Source organism: Schistocerca gregaria, chromosome 6 (assembly GCF_023897955.1).
Source record: "Schistocerca gregaria isolate iqSchGreg1 chromosome 6, iqSchGreg1.2, whole genome shotgun sequence".
NCBI classification, from domain to species: Eukaryota; Metazoa; Arthropoda; class Insecta; order Orthoptera; family Acrididae; genus Schistocerca; species Schistocerca gregaria.
The window spans coordinates 35103800-35129212 of record NC_064925.1 but is presented as its reverse complement, the minus strand read 5'-3'; the positions used below and the strand labels follow the sequence as shown (position 1 = coordinate 35129212).

At 38.3% G+C, this 25413-nt stretch overlaps 1 protein-coding gene across 1 annotated transcript in view; it reads right to left on the bottom strand.

Annotated features, from left to right (window-relative positions):
• Positions 1–25413, bottom strand: part of LOC126279121 (TNF receptor-associated factor 6-like) — a 115052-nt gene that overhangs the window by 58890 nt on the left and 30749 nt on the right. The window contains exon 2 of the mRNA XM_049979600.1: positions 19513–19633. Within this exon, the coding sequence (XP_049835557.1) occupies positions 19513–19633 (121 nt within the window). The remainder of the gene's footprint in view (positions 1–19512; positions 19634–25413) is intronic.

The following is a 25413-nucleotide window of genomic DNA, read 5'->3' as shown; positions in this document are numbered from 1 at the left end:
TCTTTTTCACATAAGTAAATAAACTCTGGCAAGCCAACTGGTATCTTTAAATGTCAGACTCAATAAAACACAAGTACAATATCTTAGTAACAATCCAATAATTTATGGACATCACATGTGTCCTACCTCATGCAGAGCTAAGACATGAAGTAAGATAAAAGTCTCTCGTCTCAAGTGAGTCCAATACATGAATATGCATAGAAATCTATATTCAGTTGTTCATTAGTCTTTTTTACAATTACCAGGGACACTAACACTTCAAAGAATACTACGTAATTATTCCCTGAGTTTTCATCATGTCTTCTGTGGCGCTGGTGGCTAACACCTGTTGTCGTCAGTGACTTGCCCTTCTTATAGTCTTCGAATAACAAACTTCTGACCTGCACATAGAAACAGGTGGATCGGTAGAAATGTTCTCACTCTCCCGCACTCATACCTAACATGTCGGGTGTTCAAGGTGGTGGAAGGCCAAATGTTTCTAGAATTTACACCGAAATTCTTGAGGCGCTACAGCACTGCTTAAAATGTATTGAATCTACAATAATTCTTGGTTTCTTCAGGAGCCACTGTGGAGATCTGTTTCAATCTTGAAATAAAACATTAAAATCAGTTATGCCTATCTATAAAAGGCAATCCTTCACACAGTTCTCAAAATGATTCATCGTCATAGTTGGTGGCTGAAATGTTGTTCTGTTGGTGGACAAGTGTCTGGTGTGTGCAAGGATTCCTGCACTGTGAAGCACTACTGGCAGATGTTAGGTGATGATTCAGCACAGAGTTTTGAAATAGGAGTAAACATCTCATGGTCAACAACAGCCAACATTTTTAAATATGAAGCTCTGTAAAACTGGGTTTGGTTTGCTTTCCACGAATTCTACATAGTGTTGTTTCAGAATCCCCACTTGCAGGTCTCTAAGGCGAGGCACCTAAAGTAAACTCAATATCACATGTGCAGCTCAGAAATATGACTTTTTTCAAAAATTAACAACACTATCCTTCAAATTCAGCCCACAAAAGTTAAAAAATAAATGATCACAGTTAAAAAGGACACACACAGACATGACAAAGAAAAACTAAAGTTTTTCTTCTATGCCACTCCTCCGTCATACAGTTGCCAACAGCAACAGGAGGATTGCTGTTGCAAAGCTGGAAAAGGAACAAAAGACAGAGAAATCATCCACAAACAATTGACACTGGACACAATTTCTCATTATCACTGTTGTGGTATTAATAGCTGCGAAGGAAAAGAACGTTGCTCTATTTTGAGAGACACCGTTTTCATGTTCAAACCAGACAGAGGATGTTGCCAGCTTAGTATTTGAAATAAAGTTGAGTTGGGAGGGAAAGGACCTTACACAAATATGAAGGGAACCTCAGAAGCCATTCATACAGGTGACCAAAAACACTGTGCCTCCAAGTAATAAAGCAATATCTAAGGTTTTATCGGGGGAGGAGATGGGGGGAGGGTGTGTGTGTGTGTGTGTGTGTGTGTGTGTGTGTGTGTGTGTGTGTGTGTGTGTGTGTGTAGAGAGAGAGAGAGAGAGAGAGAGAGAGAGAGAGAGAGAGAGAGAGAGAGAGAGAGAGAACATTGGCTGTATACGTTCATGCCTTGTGGTTGCCACCACTTGCACCTTGTGGACTTTTGGTACTTGCGCTGTATACTCCTGTCAGAGTCACTGCTTGTGGATGCAATTATATTTATTATTAGACAATTTGGTAGCACTCAGGTTTATTTTCATAGCTATACAGAAGAAAATAACATCCTTAAAAGAAAGGAAAGAAGGACGTGAGATGAGACATTTGACAGTGCAACAATAATTTGACGGGGCACTGAAAGACCCAAGTCAAAACAATGTCCCTCGAGGAGACACAGCCCTTCAGAATTACTGAGATCATGGAGTTACTTTCCATGAATTGAGCCTGCTGTGCAAGATGTATGAGTGAGGTAAAGCTCCCTCAACTGCAAGGTTATGTATGTAAGGATAATTGATCATTTTATATCACATGATTTGCTATGAAATGTACAGTTCGGCTTTAGAAGTCGTTTAACAACTGAAAGTGCTGTATTCTCTTTCCTCTGTGAGGTACTGCATGGGTTAAACAAAAGGTTTCAAACGCTTGGCATATTTTTTGATTTAAATAAGGCATTTGATTTTGTTGATTACAAAATATTTCTCCAGACGTTGGACCATTACGGAATATGGGGAGTAGCTCACAATTGGTTCATCTCCTACTTTAGCAACAGACTAGTATTATGGGTAAGTCCAAAATATTTCTGTTTACTGATGACACTAGCTTGGTAGTAAAGGATGCTGTGTGCAACATTGGCTCAGTTTTAAATAGTGTAGTTCGTGACCTAAGCTCATGGCTTGTAGAAAATAAATTAATGCTAAATCACAGTAAGACTAAGTTTTTCCAGTTTCTAACACACAATTCAACAAAACCTGACGTTTTAATTTCACTGAATGGGCATATAATTAGTGAAACAGAACAGTTCAATTTTCTAGGTGTTCAGATAGATAGTAAGCTGTCATGGAAAGCCCGTATTCAAGATCTTGTTCAAAGACTTAATAATGCCATTTTTACTATTCAAACGGTATCTGAAGTGAGTGATCATTCAACACAAAAATTAATCTACTTTGCTTATTTTCATTCGCTTATGTCATATGGTATTATATTTTAGGGTAACTCTTCCCATTCTAAAAGGATATTTTTGGCTCAGAAACAGGCGGTTCAGGCAATAAGTCGTGTAAAGTTCACAAACCTTTTGTGAACCCCTGTTCACAAGTCGGGGTATTTTGACATTGGCCACTTAATATGTAAAGATCTTAGCAGTAATCCAAGTGCTTTTAAATCTAAACTGAAGAGTTTCCTCATGGATCACTCCTTCTATTCTGTCGAGGAGTTCCTTGAAAAATTAAGCTGATTCTTGTTGCAGTGTTGATTGTGTTTACTTAAACTTATAGACTGACTTTTTTTGGGTTCATGAACATTTATTTTTATCTGTTGTTACTTTTATGTTGTAATTTCATGTAGTGACACATTCCATGACCGTGGAGTTTTGCTCCTCAGTTTGGTCCCATATAACTTGACATGTAAATAAATAAATAAAAGAATATAATAATTCCAATTTCAAAGAATGCAAATGTTGACAAGTATAAATACTACTGAACCATCAGTTGAATAAATTATAATTGCAAAATACTGACACAAATTACGGAAGAATGTGAAACCTCAAGAAAAATCAGTTTGGGTTCTGGAGAAATTTAGGAACATGCAAGGCTATATTGAGCCTTCATCTTGTCTTGAAAGTTAGGTTGAAGGAAAGGAAACCTACGTTTATAGCATTTGTAGATTTGAAGAAAGTATTTGACATTGTTGACAGGACTACAATCTTTGAAGTTCTGAAGGTAGCAAGGATAAAATACATGAAATGAAGGTTACTTACAGCTTGTACAGAAACTAGCCTGCAGGTAAAAACAGGACATGAAAGAGAAGGCTGTGAGACAGGATTGCACCCTGTTACCAGCATGACTGAGCCTATGCACTGAGCAAGCAGTAAATGAAACCAAAGTGAATTTTAAGAAGTGAATTAAAATTCAGGGAAAAGCAATAAAAATTTTGAGGTTTATCAGTGACACTGTAGTTCAGTCAGAGACAACAAAGGACTTGGAAGAAGTGAATCAATAGCATCCCAAAAAGAGATTATTAGATGGATATCGAAAGTGAAACCAGGGTAATAGAATGTAGTCAAATTAAATCAGGTGATGTTGAAGGAATTAGATTAGGAAATGAGAAAGTGAATGTAATAGATCAGTTTTGCTTTTTGCGAAGCAAAGAACTGATAATGGCCAAAGTAGTGAGGAGATAACATGCAGACCCAATAGCAAAGAAATCATTTTCAAAAAGAGGAATTTGTTAACCTCTAATATTAATTTAAATGTTAGGAATTCTTTTGTGAACATATTCATCAGGAGTGTATTTTTCTGGTTTGTAATTTTCCATGGAAATGAAAGATTGACAATAATCAGTTCAGACAATGAGAGAATAGAGGCTTTTGAAATATGCTGCTGTAGATGAATGCTGTAGGCGGATGTGCAGATCAAATGGCTATTGACACCATACCAAAGCTAACTGGGAAAAAAAGAAATTTGTGACACCATTTGACTAAAAGAAGTGATAGGTGGATATGATAGAGCATGAGGCATCAAGGAAGCAGCATAAAAATATTGTTAAGTTAGACCAAGGCATGAATAACGCAAGAAGATTCAAAGATGAAGATGCTTGCTCGAGATAGATTACAGGGGAACTGCGTCAGAGCAATCTTAAGACTAATGACCACAACAACATGTACAGGGTAGCATTCCAATTTCCGTCCGGCCAGGTCATCTGCTTAATGTAGCCTAGTGTTTGTATTGCTGGTGATCACTCCCAGTACCTGGTGAGTCACTGTACCAATGTCACAACTTTTCTAGTGTGGATGTGTGGGGTGCTGCAACCACCACAAAGGCAAAGATTTGTTATATTCTTATTACTACCTGTTACCTGTGGCTGTGATTGTGTACGAGTAGTTTTGTTGGTAAGTAAGCAAATTTATGTGCAATAATGTCAGCAGCCCTCACATTTCTGCCTGCTAGGATAAGTGTAGCTGAAAACATGTAACCTCTCTCCCCCCCTTCCCCCGGCCTAACCCTTCCCTGCCCCTCCTAACTGCTCCAATGCAAGGTGCAATGACGCCAAGCATCACTTAGTATGTGAAGGGGCGTGGGCTGGAGTGCTCATCTTTACTTTGTGCTGTTGAAGTAGCTATACATTATGCAACAAATTTAACAATTTTTTAATAGGGTTTATGTTCACTGACACAAAAAAATATTCAATTTCCTACTTCACTTCCTATGGGTCTGTTATTCTTCTTCTTATTATTATTATTACTTATACTATTACTAATAATAATAATAATAATAATAATAATAATAATACTTTATAAAGTAGGCTAAGTTCTTCCTCAGCGTTCAAGCTATCCCCATACCGAATTTCATCAAAATCAGTTAACCAGTTTAGTCGTGAAAAAATAACAGATAGTGTTTCTTTTCTATTTAATAGTATTAGTATGCATTTAACACATTGAGGACTGTGTAAACATTGTGTTAATTACGTTGATTTGTGTTATGTTGAACATATCAACCAACAAAAGCATTTTCATAAATATGAAAAAGGTGAAGACTTGAAGAGCTGTAGCCTCTTAGGTTACTCATATAAATAATTTCACATAGCTTTATTTTTGTTCTCAGGGATGCACACAAGAACATTTGATAAAAGAAACTGAAATTTAACTCACTGAACATTAAATTACTAAAGAAAAGCTCTCAAAACTAAGCATGTCAGAGTGTTCACGGTTAGGTCTCGATATTCTCACGACACGTGTGTACAAAAATGTATCGTTGCCACAGAGCCCTGTAATGTGAAGCACCCAGAATGTCCTGGTACTTATACTCGACTCACAGACTGGCTCTCATGTAGTTCGATTGTAGCTGTGGCAGAAATGCTGTCAGCTGCAGTGGGAGTGCAGGTTATCTGATGTCCCTCAAGTGGTCATGGTGTGACATGTTGGTGAGGTATCCACAACCGTTGGAGGTAAAATCCACACCAGTTTGACACATTCAAGGGATACTTCCGAGGCTGCGCTGTTGTATAGAATGTCCACGGTGCGATCCCCACTACTCGACAGTGGGAAAGGACCAATGTACGATGGCTGTAATGGCAATCTGAATAAGTGTGTGCACAGTATCACACGCAAACAGCTGCCTAAGTGTCTGTGCACAAATACCATGTGGTGAGGAGCAGGCAGGCAGTAGATATTGGTGCAGTGCAGTGCAGTGCAGTGCACTAACCGTGGAAGTTTTGCTGTGCCAGGTAGAGGTGCTGGTGCTGGAATGTGTAGAGGTTCACTATGAATCATTTCGGCTACAGATGCACTGTTATCAGGGTTGCCTTTGTCCTTTTTTCTCAGTGTCACATAAGTGATGGATTTAAGATTCTGTGCCACCATTCTATCATACCATTATTAGTCGGGTGGTAGCTGGTTGTGTGGCATTGCTGAAAGCTGCACAGTTTGGCTAGTTCCTCAAACGGCGTGGATTGAAACTGGTGGCCTCGATCGGTCATAATGTAGAGAAGGCACCCAAACTGTGCAATCCACATAAATGTTTTTCCCATAGTTTTGGCTCAGATGGCAGCAATTGGGGTAGTCTCCACCCACTGTGTACATCTGTCTATAGCTGTTAGTGTGTGGCTATAGAGTGGTGAGAGTGGGTCGATGAGGTCAATGTGAATGTGGGCCTGTCTATCGGGTGTGCCTCGGAAGTTACCAAAATTGCAAGCATGTGATGACCCACTTTACTCTGTCAGCACAGGATGCAAGAACATGCCAACGTGTGTGCGTCTTTCTTTGAGAAAGGTCACACGAAGTGGCCTGTAAGTAGTCTGACCGTAGCATTGGTCTCAAGAAGAGGTAAGCCTTGGTGCTGCCGAAGGTTATCTTGTGGAACCTCTGCGAAATGCGTGGGCGTAGTTTGTTCCAAGAGATTTCATTCCACAGTTTCAACATAAGAGTTGGACGCCAGAATCTGATAAAAATGTAGTCCTGCAGACCAGTCACTTGAAAGTGGTAGCGACTGTGGCTCCTTGGCCTGCTCCACAGCGAGTTCTCTTGTCTAATTACCACCAGAAAAGTAGCCAACTGCTAAATTTTCAGCACCGCTTAATTGTAAAATGTCAGTCGTAAACTGGTTTATGAATTCAAGATGCCGAAACTGCGTATGTGAGCAAGTGTCTCTACTGAAGTTCTCGAACACGGAAGTAATGGGTTTGTGATCTGTAAAAATAGTCTGTGGTTGAGCTTCTGTTTGAGGCCAGATGTATCTGACTGCCTCATAGTGTCTTAACAGTTCTCTGTCATATGCACTCCACTTCTGCTGGACTGGCTGCAACTTTTTAGAAAAAAACTTGAGTGGCTGCCAGTGTCGATCTGCTCGTTAGTCGAACGCAATTCTAATTGCCGACAGACTTGCCTTGAGTCCTGCAGCCTGGTGTATGTGTGAGATACTGGATGAGTGAGTAACATTGCTCAACTTAAACTGGAAGTTGCGAAATGCTCCTTCAATTTTGAGTGTCCACTCGAGGGATATGTGCATCCAGTGGTGTCACAGTCCACGAGTGCGTCTGTGCGTGTTATCAGTATAGCTGCTGTTGCTGGGAGGTGACGACAATAAAAATTTATGGTACCCAGGAACCATCTCAGTTGATGGTAATCAGCTGTCTTTGGTAGAGATTGTAGCACTGTAATCTTTTCTGCCAATGGTCAATTGCTTTTGGCCAAAACTGTGTGGCCCAGGAAGATGGAACGAGTCTGCCCAGTGATGCATTTGTTTGCATTTACCACTGTTCCATAGTTAAACAGCTGTTGATGTACTTTGTAAAAATATTGTTCATGACCTTTAGCTTGAGGGAGAACCCTGAGATGTTACCTAAGTAAGTGAAACAAAATAAAAGTCCTTTGAGTACCTCATCTGCAAAATGTTGCTGTGACTCAGCGGTCTTTTTGAGTCCAAAAGAGATGAGTAAAAATTCGAATAAACCAAATAGCATGATCACTGCAGTCTTCAGAGTGTTGCTAGTCCATACTGGTGTTTGGTTATATGCTTTTTTACAACTGAGGACGCTAAAAACCTCTACACCAGCTAGTTCGCACCTGAAGTCCTGTATGTTGTGGACCGGTTACCCTTCTGGTATCAGCCATACATTTAAGGCCCAGTAATCGCCACACATCCGATACGAGCTGTCTTTCTTGTGGACAAGATGTAGAGACAAAGACTGTGGGCTGTCAGATTGGCTAATGATTCCAGTCTACAACATTTTTTCAAAAATTGTGTTTGTCTCTGTTAAACGGTTAGGTGCAATTCTGTATGCACATAGTGGGACAAGTAGTTTGGATGTGGTGTGCTGTATTGTGTTTGATGCTGTTGTGATGTGTGGTTCACTTGATGGTTGAATTCCATGGTCCTCCAAAGGTTTCTGTGTTGTAGTTGTGATGTGTTTATTAGAGGCGTATACATTGTCAACAGATTCAGAGACATCAGTGACTACAAATGACACTGTGAAATGTCTGGAGGAGCCAACATTGAACTTTATCTCTGTAAATACTGATCATAGAGTTTCCTCTCCGTTTCTGAGTGATAGTCGGACGTTTTGGTTTTTGAGCCATAAAACACCTGTATCCCCCTGCATGAACAATTATTAAACTCTGACCAGCACTTTTGTTTGACAATACTACTCACTCACTATCACTCTGTCAACATTTATTTACTGTATAATGCGTGTGAATCCATGTTTTCATCTTAGTAAACTACTGGTTGCTTTGATTATCTTGAGAACCTGAGAAAGTTTGGTCTTTTAGCAACAATGCCCTCTCGTCTGCACAAAAAAAAAGGGTTCCAATGGCTCATAGCACTATGGGACTTAACATTTGAAGTCATCAGTCCCCTAGAACTTAGAACTACTGAAACCTAACTAACCTAATGACATCACACAGATCCATGCCCGAAGCAGGATTTGAACTTGTGACTGTAGCGGTTGTGCAGTTTCATACTGAAGCGCCTAGAACCGCTCGGCCACAATGGGTGGCCCACAAAACAAAACGTTAATTTTGACACCTTCTGAAACGAAAATCCATAGACATAACATTGCTTCTAAGGGTTTCCTTGCCAACTTTGAAGCTCATTTCTGTTTGACAAAAGTTGTGCAGTTTTCACAAAGTTTGTATTTCTTTCTATTGTTCGTAATGCCATAGAAATTGCTGCCTGATAATACATCTATCCATATCATCAGTCACGTACTTATTGTGAGCTTCTTGCTTCTTCTTTTTGGGTGCTAGTTTAACCGTAGCCTCGCTATACCTTGTCACGTGACCTAGTTTCTGGCACTGCCGCGACACCACTTCGCCTTTCCAGGCAATAGGTATTGTTGCATTCTCTACAATGAAAACTACGGAATTCATTTCGGTAGTTGGCCAAGGGAATCAAGATTGGTCACAAGCATTTTCACTGCGTCTCGTAAGAATAGAAGAATAGGTGCATCCGAATTTCTTGCAACTTGGGATGTAATAGGTAAGTGCTTTTCAGATAACATACAATTAGTATTGCACGTACAAGTTACTCGTAAGTTAGAATTTTTCAATTTCAAGATTGCAGAATAGGAAAACTTATTTCTCATGTGATCCATTATTTCAAAAATTGGCAAGTCGGCAAATAAGCATGCATCGCCCCAATAGGTAGAATGAAAATAAAGAGAAGAAAAGTGAACTGATACGGCAATGACTAATTTGTTACCCCTTATTCCATAATCAGACACGAAAGAAGTGACACATGGAAATTATTACAGATGATGAGTGTCAGTTCTTTGAAATGAACAACCGCAGTGCTGAGAGTTAATATATTTCGACTAGCATTAGTACCCATCAATGCCTGGGTGTGTATTTATTGCATTATTATATTACTCCATGTCCTTATTCTTCCTCTCTCCATTGTCTTCCGCCCCATTCTTTGACCGTTTCACCTGCATCTGTAGTGAAATTTGGCCTGAAATTCAATTTCACGCAGTTCAGTTCTTATGACTTCATCTCCAGAACAGTGAATCCTATAGTATCATAATTTTCTGTTTACGTGCAGTGGAATATCAGGAAATTGTCTGCGAAGTGTGTTGCATATAAAGTTAGTATACTGACATCAACAGTTAATTTCACGCAATTGTTCTTTACAGGCTAGATTGAAACATGTCCAGCAGTAGAAAAAGACTGTCTGGCAGTGAATATAGGAAAAGACAGGCGCTGAAGAAGCAAAAGCATGCACTACAATGATATTTCAAGCCAAAGAGAGAACGACCTGGCAGCGGTGAGGGTGGAAAAATAGATCCTGAAAGTACAGAAACTAATGGAGCTACTGCAGCTACATCTTTATCTTCAGGACATGACCAGAAAGTTGACAAACACAGTACCGCGACCACCGCATACAGTAACAATGCTGACGGTGGCCCATCTACAGCATGTTCAACAGACCTCGTCTGGACTCAAGACCTGCTTTGTGACGAAAGCTTCGAGATTGAAACATCAGGCAGAACTGAAATTAGGCGACCCAATTGAGAAAATACCGAAGGAACATCAGCCGAGGTACTCACCACCAGAGAAGGGATTGAAGGCGAGCCTAAACTGGAAGACACAATCGACCCAGATCCCGGAAGATGGCCAGAAATTATTACCGACTTCATTCAAACGACTTTGGTCATGCAAGATCCTCCTGAGTGCATTAAGGAAGCTGAAGAATGTCCTAAAAATGCAGACAACCAGCGTTTCAGCCCTGTGCACTACAGCTATTCACTGAAGAATTTAGAAGAAGCAGATAGATATTGGTTGGTGCACTCAAAGAGCAAGGATGCTGTATTCTGCCTTTTTTCCAAACTTTTTTCATCATCTACAGTAAAAATTGTAAAGAACAGTATAAGCAACTGGCGGCAGGTTGCTTTGTATCTCAAAAGTCACAGGAACTCTACCGAGAATTTGAATTCACATAAAAAGTGGAACGTGTTTTCCGAGGGACTGAAAAAGTCACGAACTGTCAACGCTGATCATCAAAGGCTTCTGAATACAGAAAGCTAACATTGGTAAAATGTTCTTGAGCGCTTAATAGCATTAATTCATTTCCTGGATCAGCAATGTCTGCCTTTGAGAAGAAGTACAAATACACTCTTTCAGCTTGACAATGGAAACTTCTTGAAACTCGTTGAATTATACAGAAAGTTCAACACTGTGATGATGGTGCACCTGCACAGAACAAAGCAAGGTGAGAACAAGGGTCATCATTATCTTGGAAAAGAAACACAGAATGAAATAATTCATCTTATTGGCTCATCTATAACCAACAACATTCTATTAATGATGAAATCTGCAAAATATTATAGTATAATTCTGGACTGCACACCAGATATTTCAAAAGTTGAGCAGATGACAGTTGTGGTACATTTCGTCCAGGAGACAAGACTCAACAGGGTGTATGATGTCCAAATTTGGAAGCATTTCCTGGGATTTCTTCCAGTGCCCGATTCTTCAAGCTCCACTTTGAAGCAGGTCGTAATCAAGTTCTTGGAAGATAAAAAAATCCTATTGTGTACATGAGAGTGCAAGGATATGACAATGGAGCTAACATGAAAGGAAAGAAGTCTGGTCCCCAGAAAAGAATTTCATATATGTACAAGAGAGCATTTTATATACCATATAGCAGTCACTCATTGAATCTTGTTGTAAACGATGCTGCTATGTGTCTTCTAAATATGCCGTTTCCATGTTTTCGACAAGCTTGTATGACTTCTTCCCATCCTCCATATGATGTTGGGATGTCTTGAAGAAGTATCTGCCTAACATGTTGCTGAAGCCATTAAATGATACAAGATGGGAAAGTCACATTGATGCACTTACTCCCTTGAGGTTTCAAACTGGAGGCGTTTATGATGCACTGGTCCAGATACCAGAAGAATTTGATGGCATGACCATTCACAAAGCAACATCACTTGTGAGTCAAATAAAAAATCACACCTTTCTCACTTCTCTGGTACGACGTTCTGCTTCACATTAGTGTATTCAGTAAGACCCTCCAGACCACTGACATAAATGTTTCTGAGGCAGTGGAAGTGCTTGAAAAAATAAAAGCATATTTTGAGACCTGCAGAACAGAAGAAAAGTTTGTGTCTTTCTTGATGGATTCCTAAGAACTGGCTACATAATTAGAGCTAGAAGATCTAACATTACCACTGATAAGCGTTTCCCGGCGACGAAGTAAGAAGCCAATACACTTTACCTATCAAGGAAGGGATGAGACAATAGATGACCCAACAAAACTTTACAAGATTGAATTCTACTATTATCTTTTAAATATAGTAACCACATCTTTGGATGAGAAATTCAATCAACTGAAATCTCATTGTGACTATTTTGATTTTCTCTAAGACATCGGTGACCTGAAGAATGCACTTCCTGACAGCCTGGCCACAAAGTGTAGAAACCTCGCAGCAATTTTGCAAGATCATGAATCAAGCGACATTGATGCACTGGAGTTGAGGGAAGAACTAAAAGTGCTTTCAACATTGTTGAAACCTGGAATAGGTCCAAAAGAGACTCTAAAGTTTATAAGGAAGACATAATTTTTGCCCTAATGTTATCATTGCTCTGAGAATTCACCTAATACTCCCAGTGACAGTTACGTGTGGAGAGAGGGGTTTCTCAAAACTGAAATTGATAAAGACATACCTCCGATCAACGATGAACCAAACTCATTTGAATGATCTTGCAACAATATTGATTGAGCACACGGTTGCAGAGGACTTAAATTACACAGATCATGTGAAAGAGTTTGCACAAGCAAAAGCCAGGAAGGTTCAATTTGTCTATTATTTCTTTAAATTTTTGTGTAATGATCAGTGTATTAGTTATTTACTGTGTTGTTTCTTATTTTGTTCAACATTATATAGTTATTGTAAATATCATTGTTCAAACCAAATTATCATTAAATTGTAAATATATTTTGTTTTCCGTTGAATACATTATTTGTTCACAACCATTGAAAAATGTTTATTTACGTTAACTGTAAATTCATGCCACGTGGGATTAGCCGAGCCGACTGTGCGGCTGATCCTGGCGGAGGTTCGAGTCCTTCCTGGGGCATGGGTGTGTGTGTTTGTCCTTAGGATAATTTAGATTAAGTAGTGTGTAAGCTTAGGTACTGATGACCTTAGCAGTTAAGCCCCATAAGATTTCACACACATTTGAACATTTTTGTAAATTCACAAGACTTTTTAAAATTAGCTAGATTTCTTCAATCAGGTTTGACTCCATTTTTGAGCTGGTGCTCAGTGACTGTTTTGTACAAATCTGTAGAGAATGTCACCAATCAGTCGCAATTTTTGTTTTTATTTCCAGATCTATATAGATTTTGGGACAGTGTGGCTATTCTCAATTCTTTGAGTTATGTTTACATCTATAGCGTCATGCTGAACATAGCTGTCAACATGACGGTTTACATGTAAGCACATATTAAAAACTATGAGACTGGCCACTCAGTGGCCGAAACCTAAGTAGATCTGAAAAGTAAAAACAAAAATTGCGATTGATTGCTGACATTTCCTACAGATTTGTTTAAATAAAATTCCACAAATGTTGTGTAAAAAAAAGGGGGGGGGGCAATTTAGCAGCTTGCACAAGGCGGCACTTGGGCTTGCACCAGCCCTGTTGTTGTTGACTCAAACATTTTGAAAACTCTATCAGTGATCTGCAGTAATTTTTTGGGTGACTTATTGTCATGTACTGCCAATGCCATACATACTTAGGTCAGTAGCTGTTGATGTCAAATGTGTAGTAACAAATCACTGGACAGTGAGAAATTGTTCATTAAATTACATAGGTGTAGCAGAACTATGATGAGTTTTTGTCATCATGTTTCTCCTTTATATAGTTCTTGCTTCTCACTGAGATTAATGGTTTGTATGGCAGGACATTAGCTCGTTTTTCAGTTTGTTGTAAGCTCTGTCTGGTGGCATGTGCAGACCAATGTTTTGGTTTGTTGGTCCAAATTGCTTGTCAGCAATATGAGTTGTTCATGGTTGTTGATGACTTGTTGCTGGTGAAATATATTCTTCATTACCATGAACCACATTTTGGTTGGGTGGGCATAAGCAGTGGTACCTGTAATGTTGCATGGATGAACTGCTGTGTTCACAGCTCTGTTATACAGGGTGGTCCATTGATCGTGACCGGGCCAAATATCTCACGAAATAAGTGTCAAACAAGAAAAGTATAAGCAAAAATTGTATAAGTGATTGTGCAAGGAAGAGGATGCTGGTAGACCTCTTTAATTCATATAATCTTATGCAAACCGTATTCTTTCCAACGAGAGTGCAAGGGAACAATAGAACAACCATAGACAACATTTTTGTTCATTTCTCATTACTAGAAGGGCATTCTGTTAGCAAAAAGGTGAATGGCCTTTCAGATCATGATGCACAAATTGTAACTCTAAAATATTTTTGTGCTGCAACACGTATTAAATATAGTCATCAGCTGTTTAGGAAAGCTGATACAGTTGCTGTAGAGACCTTTGTAAACCCTTATCAAGGAACAAGAGTAGCAAGATGTTTATAGCGCTGATACAATAGACAATAAATATAATGCTTTTCTCAAGACTTTTCTCATGCTCTTTGAAAGTTGCTTTCCGTTAGAATGTTCAAAACAGGGTACCGGCACAAACAGGCAGCCTGGGTGGCTGACTAGAGGGATAAGAATATCTTGTAGAACAAAGTGGCAATTATATCAAAACGTTAGAAACAGTCAAAATATAAATGCAGCAGCCCATTACAAACAGTATTGTAAGGTGCTTAAAAATGTTATTAGGAAGGCAAAAAGTCTGTGGTATGCAGATAGAATAGCTAAGTCTCAGGATAAAATTAAAACCATATGGTCAATCGTAAAGGAAGTGGCTGGTCTGCACAGACAGGTCGAGAATATAGAATCAGTGCATTGTGGGAATGTCCGTGTTACTGATAAGTCGCATATATGTACTATTTAATAATCACTTTCTGAATATAGCAGGTGAACTAAATAGAAACCTAGTCCCAACAGGGAATCATATAGCGCTCTTAGAAAAATGTGTTCCGAGACTGTTACCTGAAATGCTTCTTCATGATACTGCCAAGAGGGAGATTAAGTTAATAATTAAATCACCAAAGACCAAGAACTCTCATGGATATGACGGGGTATCTAGCAGAATACTGAAGTATTGTTCTATGCATGTTAGCCCAGTACTTAGCCATATCTGTAACTTTTCCTTTAGGAGTGGTCGGTTTCCTGACCAATTAAAGTACTCGGTAGTGAAGCCACTTCATAAAAAGGGAGACATTGATAATGTTGACAATTTTAGACCTATTTCTATGCCATCAGTGTTTGCTAAAGTTATCGAGAAGATTGTATATACAAGGTTACTGGAGCATTTAAATTCACATAATTTGCTGTCAAGTTTGGTTTTAGAAATGGTTTAACAACTGAAAATGCTATATTCTCTTTTCTCTGTGAGGTTTTGGATGGATTAAATAAAAGGTTGTAAACGCTAGGTGTTTTCTTTGATTTAACGAAGGCTTTTGGCTGTGTTGACCACAAAATATTACTGCAGAAGTTGGGCCATTATGGAGTAAGGGGAGTAGCTTACAATTGGTTCGCCTCTTACTTTAAGAACAGGAAGCAGAAGGTAATTCTCTGCAATATTGAGAGTGGTAGTGATGTTCAGTCCCAATGGGGCACTGTCAAGTGGGGTGTTCCCCAAGGGTCGGTGCTCTGGCCACTGCTGTTTCTTATTTATATAAATGATATGCCTTCTAGTATTACAGGTGATTCAAAAATATTTCTGTTTGCTGATGACACCAGCTTGATAGTGAAGGATCTTGTGTGTAATATTGAAACAGTAACAAATAATGTAGTTTATGAAATAAGTTCGTGGCTTGTGGAAAATAATTTGATGCTAAATCACAGTAAGACTCAGTTTTTACAGTTTCTAACTCACAATTCAACAAGAAAAGATATTTTGATCAGACAGAATGGGCATAGTATAAGTTAGATGGAACAGTTCAAGTTCCTAGGCGTTCGGATAGATAGTAAGTTGTTGTGGAAAGCCCATGTCCAGGACCTTGTTCAGAAACTAAATGCTGCTTTATTTACCATTAGAACAGTAACTTAAATAAATTACACTTCAACACGAAAAGTAGTCTACTTTGCATATTTTCATACGCTTATGTCATATGGTATTATTTTTTGGGGTAATTCTTCTGCTTCAAAAACGCTATTTTTGGCTCAAAAACGTGCTGTTCGAGCTATATGTGGTGTTGGTTCGAGAACCTCTTGTCAACCCCTATTCAATAGTCTGGGAATTCTGACATTGCCCTCACAGTATATATTTTCTTTAATGTCATTTGATGTTAGCAATATTAGCTTATTCCCAAGAGTTAGCAGCTTTCACTCAGTTAATACTAGGCAGAAATCAAATCTGCATATGGAATGTACATCCTTGACTCTTGTGCAGAAAGGAGTGCAGTATTCTGCTGCATCCATTTTCAGTAAGCTACCACAAGAACTCAAAAATCTTAGCAGTAGCCCAAACTCTTTTAAGTGTAAACTGAAGAGTTTCCTCGTGGCTCACTCCTTCTATTCTGTCGAGGAGCTCCTGGAAGAGCTAAAAAATTAAGCAAATTCCAGTGTTACATTGTTGATTTTCTTTATTTAAAATTATGACTTGTCACCTGAATATGTTTTTTATATTTCATTTTATCTGTTTCTAATATCATGTTATAGTTTCATGTATTGACTTGTTCCATGACCATGGAGACTTCTCCTTAATTTGGTCCCACGGAACAATTAATAAATAAATAAAATAAATAAATAAAAGTACAAAGAATGAAACTTGTCTAGTTTGAAGAGGGAAACCAGATGGCACTGTGGTTGGCCCGCTAGATGTCGCTGCCATAGGTCAAACGGATATAAACTGCGTTTTTTTTATATAGGAACCCCCCATTTTTATTACAAATTTGTGTAGTACATTTTTTGCTTTGTGATAGATGGCGTAATAGTCACAAACATATGGCTCACAATTTTAGATGAACAGTTGGTAACAGGTAGATTTTTTAAATTAAAATACAGAACATAGGTACTTTTGAACATTTTATTTCGGTTGTTCCAATGTGATACATGTACCTTTGTGAACTTATCATTTCTGAGAATGCATGCTGTTACAGCATGATTACCTGTAAATACCACATTAACGCAATAAATGCTCAAAATGATGTCCGTCAACCGCAATGCATTTGGCAATACGTGTAATGACATTCCTCTCAACAGCGAGTAGTTCGCCTTCCGTAATGTTCACACGTGCATTGACAATATGCTGACACATGTTGTCAGGCATTGTCGGTGGATCACGATAGCAAATATCTTTCAACTTTCCCCACAGAAAGAAATCCGGGGATGTCAGATCCGGTGAATGTGCAGGCTTCGACAACCAATACACTTGTCATGAAATATGCTATATAAACTAAAACACTCATATTTCTTTATGTACTACACGAATATGCAGTAAAAAATGGGGGTTCCTATTTAAAAAAACGCAGTTGATGTCAGTTTGACCTATGGCAGCGCCATCTAGCGGGCCAGCCATAGTGCCATCTGGTTTCCCCTTTCAAGCTAGACAAGTTTCGTACTTTGTAGTTTTTTCGTTTGATGCTTATTTCGTGAGGTATTTGGCCCAGTTACTATCAATGGACCAACCTGCAGAGTTCATTTTAAACACAGTTGCAACACAGAAGTATTTAACTGAGCGGGAAGCGTAGACTGCATGGTTTGCTTGGCGCAAGATGTGTCTGGTGCTGGCTGGGTAATGGAAGGCAGTACGTTTGGCGCAGGCTACAGTATTGGTGTTTGGGGGCAGAACTTTGTTGGATGGGCATTGGCTTGTTCCTGTTAATATGGACAAAATGGGAAACAGCTACTAGCTGAATTCTTCAACTGAAACTCCGAGAACAGGAGCGGTATTACTACTGAATCTACAACTGAGTTTTATGGTACATTCTTTAGTGCTAAAGAACTGAGGGTGTTAAACTGCACCAGCTGTTATTCACCCACTGTGTTTCCATTATATGCATCCATGTTTATTGTGGATACATATTTAAATGAGTTCTTTTGTGGAGCAATTGCGTTAGATTTAATGGTAGAAGGTTTAATCATTTTTCAAAAGTTGTTTTGGTAAATTAACAACCTTTGATCAAGAAAGAGAGTATGTAATGTTAGCTGAGATTGGTAATGGAATGTACATTTCAAATAGCTTGGTTTTAATAAACATATCAAATCGTTACTCTGCACCTCATCTACATAACCCTCCCTCCACACACACACACACCTGGTACAATAGAGATGGCTAATTCATACTCTGAGGAGACATTTGTCTTTGAAATTGACATGAGATACTTTAATACAGAGAATATCTGGGCAAAACTTGTAGGCAGTGATTTGATAGTGGATGACAGTCATGGGACAGTCACGCGAGCTGAACAACTCACACACACACATGCATATCAGTTACCTATGAACATCAATTATATCACTATATCTTCACATTTATCAGCAGATGGCATACTCACTATTGCAGTCCTGAGGGAATCACAACAGCTACCACGCTCCACGTCACAGACAACTTCTTATCCTTCTTACCAACACACTATCCTAGTTGTCCCAGCCTCCATTGCTACCTGCTTTGGGTGAATCTTGTCTCTTTCTTTATATATGGCCACAGCATGGTTGGAAACTTTCATCAAGTTGGACTGACACCGAAAAATGGTCCAGCCATGTCCTGCTTGGCAGCTGACCAAGACACAGCTGGTCGAGTAAATTTGGACTTGGCCCACCTGCTCAACAATGCACATTTACAACTGCTCCCTCCAACCCCACCCCTACCCACCTAGTGTAAAATAATTATTTGCTGTACATATTTCTCATTTACCCTTCTCCATCAATATATAATATTGTGAAGACACTAGCATGAACAATGCTTCTCAGCAGCAGTGAACCGTGCTTCTGAGTGCAGAGTTGGGTGGACTCCAAGGAAGTCAGTGCACTTTAGAATCTTGTACCATGTGGGTGTTTTGTATGTTTGGTTATGAGCGATAAAGCAATACTGTCATATCAATGTGTTGTCTCTGTTATGGTATGATCCGTGCACCACACTGACCAGTACTTACCTTCCTGAGAGGAAATTCCTTATTCTACAAATAAAAAAAAAAGGTCTTGTAAATATGAAATATAGTTTATATATTTCATAACTTGTATTGAATGGAAAATTTCAATTTCTAGCAGTTCAGAAAAAAAATGATTAAAATATTATCAAGCAAATGAAGTACTAGTGTTGATATGGTGTCATTCTTGTTATACATCAGTGTGTCAAGTGAGTTAAGTTTTCCTTTCATAGTGTTATGTTAGTGCTCAGAAGAAATCTATCAGTTTCTCACTCCTTTATTACTTGTTCACTTCCTTACTAAGTATCTTTTTCAAATTGTATACCAGTTTATGCAGTATGAAATTTTTCTATCATAGCATTGTAGCCACAGAAAATATGGCAATGGAGACTTTAGAAGGCCAAAGCATAGTAAATACAATAGTACTGGAGATAAAAGATGAAATAATATTCATTACTACAAAACTGACTATATGTTGTATCGATAAAAAATGCACTCACTGACTAGGTGTAGGGGTTTGTTAGAATAATAATTATGCAGTCAGATAGTACATATCTTCAAGTGAAGCTGTTGAATACTTTTGGAACATGATGAAGAAATGCAGACAAAAAAGAGGTAGTATATTTAATAAATTTATCTGTGACTTACCTTAAGTACCTCTTATCATGGTTTTGATTGTAATGCATCTCCATTAAATGAATCAAATATCTAATCATGTGATTTTGGTCTGCAATATCCTTTTCCAATTTACTGAAGCGCTCTATGCTCCCTGTAAGGAAAGATAGTAATATTTTTTACATTCAGCTATACAGAAACAAAGGGAAAAAAACGTTTGGATCATTGTTTAACAAGACACAGTTGGATAACTGTGAGGCGAATTAATTTAGTTTGCAGATAATAGTTATGACAGAAATGATAACATATTGGAATAGTTGGCCACAAATTTCAGTGACTAGGGGAGAGGGGACACATTTCAACTAAGGCAACCACTCAACAATTTTATTTCTCACCATGGGAATGTCTTTTTAATTGGTCAACAGGCAAAATAAAAAAAAGTTTTACAACAGGACAGTAACTGGCAATGGATTCCTCTCAACTACTATCTGTAAAAAGATTGCTATTCAATAATGATGTTCCTTGGTATGTACAATACAGCTTCAGTTTTGTTCCTAGTAGAACATTTTTGTTACTGAAAATTAATTGAGCCAAATGAAATTTATTCGTCCAATGTACTCAAATATACTATAAACCACTTCAAACATATTTTCTATAATTAACAGTTCTTTAACCTTATTGGCTGCACATGGGACAGATTTCCACAAATTCTTTGTGGTTGATTGCCACACTAGTCACATGTACCTCTAGCCCATCCTACATAATTTGTTTTAGCAATAATATATTACTACTACAATAACATATTATTAGCATATAGACGTAAAAGCAATAATAGACAGCATGTCTCTTAGAACCACTGCAGTTCAATATCAGATATACTATTTTTATTTATTTGACAAACTAAGAGACAGTAATGCTGTGGATATTAAGTTAAGTGATTTTAGTCTAACACCAACATCACCAAACTGTTAACACTCAAAGTGTACAAGTGAAATGAGATGAATAATGCAAACTTTATGATTACATTATTAAAAGTGAACTGTGGACTGAATTACAAACAAACATGACTTCTTACATATGAATATGCAAAATAGCTGGGCTGAAGCATACAAAGCAAATAGGAAGTACACAAAGTAGCTGTAATTTGTCGGATCAAGATTTCATCAAATAGTATCAACAGCTCGCCCTACATAAACTTGAAAATTGTACTGAAGATTGGGTATTGCAGTTGGTTCTTTGCATGGTAAAGTGAATTCTACAGTTGAATATGAACCCAGAAAAATCAAATAAAATCCTCCTGTTATGAGGTGTAGTCCTAAGCCTACTGCAGGAAAATCAAAGAACTGTAAGCAAGCACAAGTAAAGGACACTTGCATCTACATTTTCATTTCTACTCTGCAAACCACTCTGAATGGCATGGTAGAGGGTATGTCTCATTATACCAGTTTTTCCTCTTCCATTCGCATATGGAGTGTGAAAAGAACAATTGTTCAAATGCCCCCATAAGCACTGTAATTAATCTAATCTGGGCCTCACAGTCCCTAACGGAGTGATGCATTAGGGGTTGTAGCATATTGCAAGAGTGCTCGTTTATAGATGCTTCTTGAACCTTTGTACGTAGGCTTTTCCAGGGTAGTTTACATTTATCTTCAAGAGACTACCAGGTCAGTTTCTCCAGCAGCTCTGTGACACTCTCCCATAGCTCAAACAAACCTGTAATTTACTACCACTGTTAGCCCTATTTAGTACAGGTCCCACACACGTGAGCAATATTCTAGGATGAGTTGCATCAGCTATTTGTAAGCTATCTCCTATGTGGACTGATTGCATTTCCCTTGTGTTCTAGGAATAAACTGAAGCCTGCCACTTGCAAGCAATCTTCTTTGTAGATTAATTGCATTTTCTTGTGTTCTAGGAATAAACTAAAGTCTGCCACCTGCTTTACTCATAACTGAGCCTATGTGACCATTCTGTTTTATATCCCTACAAAGTGTTACATCAACATACTTCAATGAGTTGATTGATTCCAGCAGTGACATTGATATTACAGTGATAGGATACTACTTGTTAGGTTTTGTGAAATGAACAATTTTATATTTTTGAACAGTTAAAACAAGTTGCCAATCTTTGCACCACTTTGAAATCTTGTCAAGATCTGATTGAGTATCTGTGCAGCTTTGTTTGGATAATACTTCATTTAGATAAGTGCAGCATTTCCAAAAAGTCTGAGGTTACTATTAATGTCATTCACAGTGTCATGAATATACAACATAAACAGAAAGCATCCCAACATACTTCCTTGGAGCATACCCAAAGTTACTTCTTCATCTGCTAGTGACTCTCTATTCAAGTCAACTTGTTACAACACCCCTACCAAAAATCTTCAAACCAGTCACAAATTTCATTTGATACTCCATCAAATCATACTTCTGATAATAAGCATAGATGTGGTACTGTGTCAAACGTTTTTTGGCAATAAAAAAAAAATACTGCATCTACCTGGCTGCTTTGTTACAAACCTTTCAGTGTGTTGTGAGAAAAATGCAAGTTGGAATTCACATGATCAATGTTTTCAAAATCAATTTTGGTTGACAAGGAGGGAGTCATTCTGTTTGAGATACCTCATTATGTTTGCACTCAGAATATATTCTAAGAGTCTAGAATGAATTTATATCAGTGATACTGGATAATAGTTTTGTTTCTCTCTTCTATTATTCTTTTTGTAGATGGGTGTGACCTGTGCTTTCTTCCGACTACTGGATGCACTTTTTTGTTTGTGGGTCCAAGGACAGAATATAGTTGCAACAAGACCTAACCGAGCCATGGGATTAGTGTAGAATCTGATTGTGTAGAAGCATACCCTGGTGCTTTGTTCAGTTTCAATTATTTCAGCTGCTGCTCAATGCCACTGACAGTAGTACTTATTTCACTTATCTTTTCTGTGGTACAAGGATTAAATTAGTGAAATTCTCCTGGGGGTTTCATTTGCAAAGGAATATTTAAAAATAAAGTTAAGCAATTCATTTTGCTTTGTTGCCATAGATTTCAATTCCTGCCTCATCTGTTGGTGACTGGACATTAACTTTGGTGTCACTAACTGCCTTTACATATGACCAGAATTTCTTTGTGTTTTGGGAAAGATCATTCAACAATATTCTGTTACAGATGTAACTGAAGATGTCACACATTGCTCTCTTGACAGTCAAATACATTTCACTCAGCATTGTCTATAAAGGCCTGTGCTTCGTTTTACACCTCTCAAGCATTTGTCTCTGTTTTTTTAGAAGATTTCATACAGTGACCATATATCATGGAGAGTACCTCCCATCATGAACTGTTGTACTGTTTACATATCTGTCCAGTGCAAGGTCAATTTTTTTAACTTTGAACCATAGTTCCTCTGCATGCTCTTGTACTGTGCCTAAAGTCCATGTCCTTCACTGAGACTGCTTTTTTATCTAGTTTACTGAACCTATTAGAAACCCTTTGTACATTGGTAACCATTGTTGCTATAATTATTTCAGTCACAGATAGTTTTTTTGTGGACAGTCTCATAAAGGTTTGTCATTAGAACTGATGATATTTTTATAGTCAGAGGGTTCCAAACTATCTGCTCGTGGTAGTTTCCATAGAAGCCAAGTTTTAATGTTTCACAGGATCTCTTGTCAAGCCCACTATTCAGAAAACTGCAATTATCCCATCTGATTTTTGGATGATTAAACTAGCCTCTGATGATTACAGTGTGATTATGGAACTTATGTACAAGTGAACTGAGTTTTTCCTCAAATTTTTCAGTTACAATAGGAAGTCAGTTTTGTGGTTGATAGAAGGAGCCAGTTACGGTTTTATGGCCATCTCTGATAGTGAGTCTTACTCTAACAATCTCGCACGAAACTTCAATTTCTATCCAAGCAGTTTTGTGTTTCTTATCTATTGCAACAAATACACCACCTCAATTTCCCATTAGCCTGTCCTTTGAATATATGTTTCAATTTTGCTCAAAGCTCTCACTGCTGTCAACTTCAGGTTTTAATCTGCATTCCATACCTAGCACTATGTGAGCTGCACTGCATTTTAGGAGTACTTCAAACCCTGGGACTTTGGCAGTTAACGACTAGGATTTTAAAGCTCATGCCTGTGGATGACATTTCTTTGGATCTCAGTCTGATACTTACAGGTCTCCAACAGGTATCATTGTTTGGACTAGATGGAGAGTTACCTAATACAAATTCCCATTGTGTGTACCTCACACACAGTTAGCTTCCTGGTTAGCAGCCTCTGATATGTAATGCACATCTGGCCATTTTGAGGATCCTACAATTCTCAACTCATTGGCACGAGTCTAGGTAGACACAGCACAAGTTGTCACAGAATCCATCACAGTCTCTGGTTGAAACCTTCCGTTCAACTCAGAACCAGGGCACCACAATTTGTTCTGGGGAAAATGCTATGGGCTTTGAGTTTTGTTGAAACTCTGTGAACAAGGCCAATGTTTTCAACCTTCTCTGCCAGTTGTTGGGGTGGTCCAAGTGTGACCTCAGAGCCCAGATAACAGGCACCATTTGTCCCAATGTCCACTGCCATCAGTAGTTGGTACCATCCTGTTCCCTCAATGGCTGCTGGAACAGTCTGTTCAGCATGTTGAATGAGTAGCTCAGGCATAAACACTGAATTCATATGGTGTTCCTTCCCATCTCTTGCTGGCATTTTCCTAAGTGTTACCATTATTTGCTGTATGTCTGAATTGCTGATGATTAATAAACCTCTGCCCTATTGTTTTGCCTCTCCTAGGCACAGAGACAGGTAAAGTGAGTCTCAGGGGCTCAGCCTCGTCTACAGTGGAAGACAGCACCGTGAACGTTTGGTTAGGGGGATGGATTTTAAGAACGTGAAGATATAAATGTCTGACTATTGCCAAAGGCAGCACCACAAGTAAGGATGGGAAAAGAAAAAGGGAAAAAATCATCAATATTAACTAAAAAACTGAACTGAACTGGAAACATTTAAAAGAGAGGGAAAACTGAAAAGTTAGTGTAAGGAAAATTAAACTTGAAAAAAAAAAAGAAAGAAAGAAAGAAAATTGAACAACATACATGCAAGGTTGCAAGAAAAGTTATATTGCTTCAAGTTTTTGGTAGTCAGATGGTGAGAAGGTGGACTTGAAATAATGATGATTAAAAGAGTACAGATAAATGATTTTGAACTTGTGATGTTTGGAGGAAAGAAAAACAAAGTCCTTTTTGAAGTGCAAGTGGAAGAGAAAAATACAGAGTCAAATTCATGCTGCCAATTCTGTTTTCATTTTTCACATTTTGTATGTGGAATTTTTCTGCAAAAATTTGACTTTCAGCTCTGCATATAACTGTTCACCAAATTTAAAGATTTAAAATGCTGTCACAAACTCCTATCTGACATTGACAGCAACTGCCAGTATTGACACAAAAAACAATGAAAATGTGTGCCTTTTTGGAAGTGATTGTCATTGTTACCCTGTGCTCTATTTCTCTCGTGTCCTGAGCTACGGTGTAAAGTATACTCTGATTATATTAGGTGTACAAGAGTTATAGTCAGTTCTACAAGAAAGTGTATGCCATAATGTTAAATGTAGCAACTGCACCATCCGTAGTGGTCTTGAATCTGCACTCAATGTACTTTTACACAGTGTATACATAAACAGTGTGAGAGTTGAATGTTTCAGTTTGTCAGTAGCAGTTCTGGGAATTTGCACTTCTTTATGGCTAATTTAAACGCTGAAAAATGTTCAGTATTTATCAAAATATCTTCTGAGGGCTGTTAAGAAGCTATTTGCTTGAAACGAGGCAAACTGGATGCTTCAAGAGGATAATGACTGGAAACATTGCAGCCGTCTCTGTACAGCGTGGAATCAAGACAATGGCATGTCCATAATGGACTGGCCTGCAGTGTCTTCAGGTA